The sequence below is a fragment of the Pseudonaja textilis genome, chromosome 5 (assembly GCF_049901715.1).
Source record: "Pseudonaja textilis isolate UNSWEBS1 chromosome 5, rPseTex1.2, whole genome shotgun sequence".
Classification (NCBI taxonomy): domain Eukaryota; kingdom Metazoa; phylum Chordata; class Lepidosauria; order Squamata; family Elapidae; genus Pseudonaja; species Pseudonaja textilis.
This window is the reverse complement of record NC_141994.1, coordinates 46,287,867-46,297,262: the sequence shown is the minus strand read 5'-3', so window position 1 is coordinate 46,297,262 and position 9,396 is coordinate 46,287,867. Positions and strand designations below refer to the sequence as shown.

General features: G+C 40.4%; 1 protein-coding gene across 2 annotated transcripts in view; it reads left to right on the top strand.

Moving 5' to 3' along the window:
• Positions 1-360: 360 nt before the first annotated feature.
• L3MBTL2 (L3MBTL histone methyl-lysine binding protein 2) overlaps positions 361-9,396 on the top strand; it is a 47,433-nt gene continuing 38,397 nt past the window's right edge. For both annotated transcript variants that reach the window (XM_026696894.2, XM_087934753.1), the window contains exon 1: positions 361-520. In XM_026696894.2, coding sequence (XP_026552679.1) covers positions 500-520 — 21 coding nt within the window. In that variant the 5' untranslated portion in view covers positions 361-499. The remainder of the gene's footprint in view (positions 521-9,396) is intronic.

Here is a 9,396-nt window from a genome sequence, read left to right as displayed (position 1 = left end):
ATTGACAGATGGCTGGCGAAAAGAGACGCTTTGTTTCCTTTACAGCTTCGGACCAACCCTTAAGATATTTGGGCTGAAGCACTGACAGAGTGTCACCCGCTCTTTTCCTCTTGGGAGAAAACAGAGCACTTCCCCAATTCGGAAACCCTTTGAAGTATTAATCCAATAGTGCTATAATAGGCAGGCTGCGATATCGAATAGAAAAATGGGAGCAGCAGGGCACAATTCTCCACAGAGAACTGACACTTTAAGGACTTTAGTTCCCAGTGTTCCTTGGGGCAGAAGGAAGGTTGCGATTGGTAGTCGTCTTTAAGGTTGTTTTCCTGCCGCTGTCGATCCTTTCTCTTCATTGGTGCCGCTGCAAACGCGTGCGCTCGAGGCACGTCAAGGGCTGGGAGGCTGCTCTGCTGTTTGCGCCTGAAGGGAAAAGCGGTGCCCCCTGGGCAGTCTCTTGCTGCTCCGGATAGGGGCTTGGGGTTATTGGCGTGCGGCGGAAGCCATGGACCGGGAGGAAGGCGAGGTAAAGTATATTTAGTCGACTTGTGTCCTCCAAGCTCGGAGAGACTTTCGGCGCTAAAAGTTACAGGGGAGTTTCGCTTTGAGTAATCGGGAAGGAAGAGCGTCTTCCCTGAGTGATCTATTTACCCCATCTGTGCTTCCTATGTTTTTTTTTCTTTTTCCTGACAGTAGAAAGTAGGTCCCTCAAAGTAGAGATTCCTAGGTCCCTTTTTCCGCAATAATCCTCAGGAGCTTCTTGAAACTGGCTTATTGTTAAATATTTACATTTGTTTTCCGTTAATCTGTCGCAAGCAACCTGACATTTAGTTACAAGATATTTATCTCAGGATTACCAGTTGTCCATCATGCAATATATACTGAACTCCCAAAAGATCGGAATGCACGTTTGCTTTACTCGGCGACTGGAGGTGCCAGGAATTGCCACACTCCTGCCTGCCCCTTGCTTGCTGGTACATTTATAAAATTTATAGGCTACTGCAATCTGCCACACAAAAAGCAAAGCATCACATAAATAATCTAGGCAGGGGTCTCCAACCTTGGCAACTTTTAAGAGTTGAATTCTGGGAGTTGAAATCCACGCATCTTAAAGTTGCCAAGGTTGGAGACCCCTAATCTAGAGGACACAAGCCTTGAGATTTCATTGAAATAGGTCAGGATGGAGCTGTATGAATTCAGTATTATCAGTTTAATTCTAGAACCAATTGTTCATGATTAATTTTCCCATGTTCTTCTTTTGTTGTACTTGTGTTTTGGTCTGTGCCTGCAAATAAAGTATTATTACTCATTGTAGAATAGTGATTTTCAAACTTCGCAACTTTAATATATGATAGACTTCAACTTTCAAAATTCTCCAGCTACCATGCTAGCAGGGGAATTCTGAGAACTGGAGTCCATACATCTTAAAGTGAGATAGAATCAATGGCCCACATGTAATAATATTGCCAGTTTCATGGGGAATCTCTACTTCATTTTAATGCCATATTGCTGCTACTGAAGGAGAAAAATTAAAGCATTCTCATTGCAAATATTCTTGTTTGTTTAGCTGATGGGATAGAATCAATGAACCACATATAATAATGTCACCTCCTCACAGGGAGCCCCACCTTATTAAAACAGTGCCTTCAATAGTTCAGTGGAGTGGGTGTGGAGATAGGTAAAAAAGGTAAAGGAATCCCTGCAGATTTTAGTCTGCTAGTCATAGCCAGCTTTAGGGGTGGTGCTCATCTCCTTTTCAAGGTCATTGTGCCAGTGCTACCTGAAGATGTTTCTAGTCATGTAGCCATCATGATGTCACAGAGCACTGTTATCTTCCCATGTAAGTGGAACCTGTTTATCTACTCATGTTTGCCTGCTTTTGAATTGCTAGGTTGGCAAGAGTTGGGGCAAGAACAGTCACTCACCCCAATGCATGGCATTTAGTTCTTGAACCTGGGATATCCTTTACGTTCCAGCTGACAAGCCCAGTATCTTAATTGTTGAGACATTGCACAATCCTGGGAATGGAGAAACTCACATTTATTATTGAACTAATAAGATTGGCTTCTAATTCTGTCAGTTTTACAGAATTTACATCAGTTCATCAGCAGAGAATGCTTACTATATACTATTTTATTTACATACAAATTTTAATCTGGGTTGCACATTTTTACTTTAGCTGGTTGCTGACCATAACAATAAATCTATTACAGTACCTCTAGCATTCTTCTTGATCCTAAAATATAAACTCTCTTATTTATGACTTCTGTGCTTCTATAATTTGTTACATAGTCTCACATTCATAAGAAGTAAGAAATTCAATTCTGTTGTAAGGATACATTAAATGTTAAGAAAAAATTGGTCTCATTCTGATCAATTGATAAATTTGTATTCCTGGAGCCAGTTACAAAGTCTTTTCAAAAGACTCTGCTAGAAATTGAAAGTATGTATTAAAAGATACAGTTGCCCCTATCTAGGAGACTTCAATAGCAATGTTCTATTGAAAAAATTAAGACCATTTAACTGATTGCTATACACTATAGCCGTACATTTTTTATTAGTACTCTGAAAATTTCAGTAAATGTTATTAGTGTCCATGCCTGTTTGATAGCTTAATATTCTGAAACTACAGAATTGATAGTTCTGGGTAATCCAATAATAACTTTAAGACAGAACTTACATTACCTGCTGTTTAGAAATTTAAATTGCATTTACGTATACAAACAAACTAAGCACATTTGTGACTATGACTAGGTTAAAGTATGGTTTCTTTAGTCCGGTTTAATCATGCTTATTTATTGGAGCACATCATAATTGGTTAAGTTCATAAAATACCCAAAGTCATACCTTGTGATTTACAAGTTATGGCAAACTAAACAAATCATATTATGACTTAGACAAATATAAGAATATTCATTCTTGCTTTGAAGAAACAAAGTTAGAAACAAAGTTAATATCCTTACTGAATCTATCCCAAGATTAGCCTTTGTTACCAGCATGCAAACTATGACTGAACTTATTTCTGGTTTTCTGTGTTGTACTGATGACTTATTAAGTAGGTACAGTTCTAGAAAGAATAGCAAAAGAAAAGTCACATAATGTTCTGATTACTCAAAATACTGCAGAATTGCTTTTATTCAATTGCCTGAATCCTGTATAGGATTCCTACTTAAAGGGAATTGTGTTTTCATGGCTATGATGAAAAAGACTTTTTATACAGAGGAACAGAATGGACTGTGTAAACAGTCTTCTAAAAATGCATCTATTTTTTAGGACTGTGAAAGTTTTTGAGAAGTGATGTTTTGGAATGAATGTGTTTTGGATCTGTTTGCAACTCATTAAAGCAGCAATATCTGTTTACAGCTGTTACCGTACAATGAGTTGCTATGTTCATACTTCCATAGGTTCCAAAGCTTTTCCAAACAAATCCAAACATTGCATAGTGTTACTAGCTAATTTGCCCCTGGAAATGTGGGGTATCTTCTGGAGGTCTCTCAGTAGAAATGCTGATCATAGCATTTTTTAAAAGGAAGATTGGTATTAAATATTTTATATGTGGTATATAAATCATTAATAAAATCAATAATAAATGTTAGAAATGCTGCAATGAGAAAAAAATATCACATATGGTGCTCTTGCAACAACTAAGTATTACTGGAAAGTAATACATCAAAATATTGAGAAAATTCTACGAACTAAAATTGAAACCTCAAAGATTTTATGGCATATTTATTCATGTGAATCTTTCTTAATTTCTATAAAATCAATGTGATAATAGAAGTTACAGTTACAAATTTTATTTTTTAAAAAAACATAAATATATAGCAAGAGTGCTCTCTTACTTTTAGTACAGAGACTAATACAACCGTTCTCTGAGTAATACCAATATTTAAAATATAAAATACTAACACACAACATTCTAAACAACCTATATGCATAATATACTATCTTAATTTTAATTTTAATATATATATTCATAGATTTTCATGGGTACAGGTATGTAGGTCTTGGCGTGTTCGGGTCTTTTCCCGTGTAAGATTGAGAGTATCTTGGCAACGTTTCAATGAGGTCCCACTTGCCATCTTCAGGCTGGTACTTTTGGCTTCGTGCTTGTGCGAGCAAAGCGTGATCAGAGCTGCTATCTCCCTTTATATACTAGCCCTTATCAACAAATGAGTCCCAGCCACAAAAACCAACACCGGACCCAAAACAACACATGACTCCACCACCAATCTCCCTCACCAGACTCAAACCCAAACCCACCCCATACACAAAAGGCAACCATCGTCCAGAAACCAGACCACGGCTGCATCACTAGCTGCCACACACCCCAACCCCCAAATCAAGCCAACTGACGCATGCCATAAACACATAGCCAGGCCTCAAACTTGGATCCAAACCAAAACCAGGAACGTCACATCACAGCCACCCACTCAGGATATCACATCACGGAAATCAAGAGGTTACACCACAAAACCTCAGGATGTTACAACACAGCCAATGACCCAGGAGATTACAGCACAAGACCCAGGATGTCACAACAATAGAACTCAGAAGTTTATCACACAGCCCATTACCCAGGTTGTTACAACACTGGAGGCTGATAGACACAGAGCTTGTACCTCAGCCACACATGTTCTTAAGAAAAAGCCAGCCAATCTGAAAATATCAACTCCATCAACCAATCAAGAAATGACAACACAGCCAACCTCCCCACCAGTATATATAGGGAGACGGCAGCTCCGATCACGCTTTGCTCACACAAGCTTGAAGCCAAAAGCACCAGCCTAAAGATAGCGAGTGGGACCTCGTTGAAACATTGCCAAGATACTCTCAATCTTACATGGGAAAAGACCCGAACACACCAAGACCTGCATCTATATATCTATATCTATATCTATATCTATCTATCTATCTATATTAATATATAATATACATATGTATAGTCAAATAAATAATAGTCAAATATGAATACATACAATTACAGCATAGGTCTCCTGCTTGTGCAGGGGGTTGGATTAGAAGATCTTCAAGATCCCTTCCAACTCTATTATTCTGTTCTGTTCTAAAAGTTATTCCCTAAATTGTCTTTATGTTTGTCACCCTTAATGTCTATGATTCTCAATCATCCAGATCATAGTTGTCTCAAAGGTGCTTTTTGAAAAGGCAACTGGACTGTTTTTTTTTCCCTTGGGGAAGAAGAACAAGATGTTTCCCTCTCATCCAAGAAGCTTCATCAGTTGTGATGTTGGGGAGGATGGAAGGACTGACATTTTGTTTCCGTCTTTAAACATTTTATTAGATTAAAAGAATAAAAATACAAAAATACAAAAGCAAAAAGAGGACACAGTGCGGAAAAGAAAAAAAAGGCATTGCCTTCCAACTCCCTTTGTTGCAGTAGACTAAAGCATAAACATTGAAGTTCAACTTTTTTATTTTTCCATAATAATAAAACCAGCCATTTCTATAACAACAAATCAATCTAATCAATAAAAACCAAAATCAAAGTTTCGTTTTTTTTCCAACTCAAGCACAAAGTCTAGAAGCGGTTGCCATCTAGCAACAAAAGTACTTATATTCTTTTCAAACAGTCAATTTTAGCCATCTCTGCCAACTCCATCAACTTCTGTAGTCATTTGTCCATGCTGGGAATCAAAATGTCCTTCCATTCTTGTGCATAGAGTAGTTTTGCTGCTGTCATCATATATATATAAGATCAAAGTTCCATTTTTCGCCCCAAGCTTTTTTCCATTAACCCGAAAAGTTTCTGGTTTCATCCGTATCTTCATATTAAGAATTCTCTGTATTAAAATATGAATCTTACTCCAAAATTTCTTGGCTTTATCACATGTCCACCATAAATAATAATTCTTTACTTTCACATTTCCAAAATTCATTGGATACATTTAGATAACTTATCTTGTGTTAAATACCAGTGATACATCATCTTATAAAACAATTATTTTAAATTATAGTACAGTGTGAATTTTAAAAATTTTGTCCACGTATTTTCTCATTGTTCAAATATCACATTACATCCAAAGTTCCTTGCTTACTGAATCATACAATGTTTTACATGTTCTCTTTCCAAATTCAGTTTCAGTAACATTTTATAAATCTTAGCAATATTATGTTCATCACTACCACACAGTAAGATTTCCAATTCATTTTTAATGAAATCAAATCCATAACTCTTTTTATCTATAATAGTTTAAATCTTTCTTTCAGTTGTTCATATGTAAACCAATGGCAAATGAGGCATTCTAATTCAAGCTCTTCCCTCAATTTTAGGGTAGGGTCACTAGAATTGAAAGATTTTATTTTACCATAGGTCCACCAGTCTGGCTTCACCACCATTTCTTTTCTTTAAAAAAGAAGCTTCCTGAGGAGACACCCAAAGAAGCAACTTTGAGGAGAACTTATTTTATATTTATTCCAAACTTAATATGGCACGTCTATGGCACATTATTATTGAAATCAAAGTTGACGTTATTTTGTTGTACCATAGATAACCATGCTATCCAAAACTTTATAACCCTCTAAATCAAGTAGCCTGGAGGTTCACCCACTCTTTTAACCAGCATGCATCAAAATACAATTTCAAATCTGGGAAACCCAAACCCCCTCTTTCCTTAGCATCTTGCAGTAACTTGTATCTAATTGTATCTAATGACATTTTGTTAGATGGGGCACAGTTTTCAAGTCTCTCAAGTTCCTTTTGGATCGTGACCCTATTTTCTGAGGTGTTGGCTATTTCTGCCAGGTTGTTGTCATCTGCAAATTTGATGAATTCCCCCTTTATTCCCTCATCTAAATCATTTATGAAGAGTATTGGACCTAAAACAGAACCTTGGAGTACCTCGCTGCTTACTTCCCTCCATGTAGTTCCATTAAAGATTGCATGTTGAGTGGGGTTTGTCAGCCAGTTACAAAGCCATCTAGTGGTGATGCTGTCTACCCCACATTTTCTAATTTACTAAGACGTAAATTGTGGTCTACTTTGTTAGATGCCTTACTGAATTCCAAGTACACTATGTCCACAGCATTTCACTGGTCTACTAATTTAGCCACTTTGTCAAAGATGGACTAAGTTTTGTTTGGCATGATCTGCTTTTGATAAATCCATGTTTGGCTTCTGGTTATAATTTTGCTTGCTTCTAGGTGTTCATAGATCTGTTGTTTGATTTCCAGGATCTTCCCAGGTATTGATGTCAGGCTAATTGGTCTGTAATTTCTCCCTTGTAAGGAGTGTTGCTCTTGTCCTATATGCTTGGACTGAGTCTGTCTAAAAGTTTTATTAGCCTAACTCCACCCACTCATCCCAGCTTTTGACTCAGTCCTCATCCAGGATGGACGCAAGTCACTGCCTCTCCTGCCTTTGGTTTTCCAAAGGCAGCCTTCCTTTATTCAATAGAAAAAAAGCCTTGAAAAGTGTGCTTTTTGAATCTTTGTGGCTCTACTTCTCAGCTGGTTTTTTGGAGCTGCGCAACAGCTGACAGCTACTCTGGGGGTTTGGAGCAGCCTGCAGATGGCTGTGGGGCTGTTTGTGGTCCTCCGTGGCAAAGGGGAGGCCGTCATTCTACCAGACAGCCATTTTCGAGGGCGGGGGCTTCTGCCCTCTCTAACAAAGCCGCAGGGCCATTTTGGAGCCTCCACGGCAAAGAAGGAAGCCGTGCTTCAAGTGGCCTTCCCAGAAGCTGCCCCTGCCATCCAGGGGCAAGTGAAAGACCAAGGCTCTCTCCTCAGGGCTCCCTGGTGAAGCAGGGAGCCTCATGGCCAGAAGCGGCCATTTTGGAAGACCTCATGACCGGGTGGCCATTTTGAAGACTTCCCAGGTTAGAGGTGACCATTTTGAAGAGGCTCGGCCTGCTCCTCCAACCACCCCTGCACCTTGCCAGCACTAAGCCACTGGTCTCTTGATGTTGCTGGCCAGAAGACACTGACGGGTAGGCATTTTTAAATCAATTTTAATCCCGGTGGGGGATTGGTTTCCCTGTCCTGAAGTAGACAAGTGCCTCCAGGCTCCAGGCTGGGCCTGGTCTATATTTGATAGCCTTATTAAGCCCAGGATGGTATGAGTCCCAGTAAGAAGTGTTAAAACATCCTACTGAAGATTGCATAGGGCTGAAGAAGAGTGGTTGTTGGAGGTCGGGGATTGGAAGGAAGATTTCCCCTGAAGTTCATATATAAATCCCTTCCTGTGTTTCTCCTCCTTGCATAGGATTTCAGCCCAGAAAAGGCCTTTCTGCTTTTAATATGGCTGAAGCCCCTAGGGACACCAGAACACCTAGTGCAGCTAAATCTCACAGGGCAGCTCCTGCTGCTTCAAGTAACAAAGGAAAGCAGCCTGCTATGAAGGCCTTTAAGGCGGAGGAGAGAGATGCTTCCAGGCACCATCAGGCTTTAGAGAAGCATATTGCTAAGGTACAAAAAGCTCTACAAGCAGATCTCCAGAAAGAGACTCTTCTCCTGCTCTGCATGGATCTTCAGGAACTTGGACCTTTGAGGTGGATCTTGAGGAACTTGGACCTTCCTCCAGGGCCATTTTCCAAACTTGGTCCCCAGATGCAGCCGGAAGACAGGCCTCCCCTCATCTCTCAGAGGAGGGAAGTCATCAAGGTGACACCCATGGTGGAGTCAGGGCTGTACCTTGGCAGGAGCATGTGTGCAGTAGGCCTAGGGTGGGAGCCTCCTTTACCCCTGCTGCAGCAGGACAAAGACCTGCTGAGCCTTCTGACCCAGATGTCCCAGTCAACTTGCAACTCTTGATTGACAAGGCCATCAGGAAGGGTATCTTTGAAGGTATGCAGAGATTTGCCCGACATTCTTCGGCAGCTTTTGAGATTTCAAAGAGAAAGTCCCTGGTTCAGGAACCAATTTTTGTTTCTGCTTCAGCCTATGTTTCTGCAGTTGCTGCTGAGCAAGCCCTGGATGGTGGACCTGATAAGAGGGAATCTGATATGTCAGAAGATGAAGGGCCTTCCCATGAGATTCCAGTGTTCACGGGGTGTTTTAAGCATGCCCTATTCTTTCCCTTGGTGTACAAAGCAAGAAACATGGCCAACCTGAGGGATGCAGATGATGAAGAAGCAGCTGCCCAGCCTCCTGTGGAGTCGGATATCCTCTTCAATGAACCAGAGGTGAGGAAGGAAGTGGTTCCATCTCCCAGGCTCTTTCTGAAAGTTCGAAAACAGCTGGAGTCACCTGCCTCAGGGCCCAATCCCCTGTCTTCAGACCACAGGTTCTTCAATGTTGGCCCCGAGCTCACCAAGACCCTTCAGGTGCCCTCAGTGGATGCACCGGAAGCAACTTTGGCCTCCACCTCTTCAGCCCCTTCGGATCAGATGAGGTCCTCAAGGCAGAGGAAAAGTGAATTGAGCAATCACTCCAAAGGACTCACCA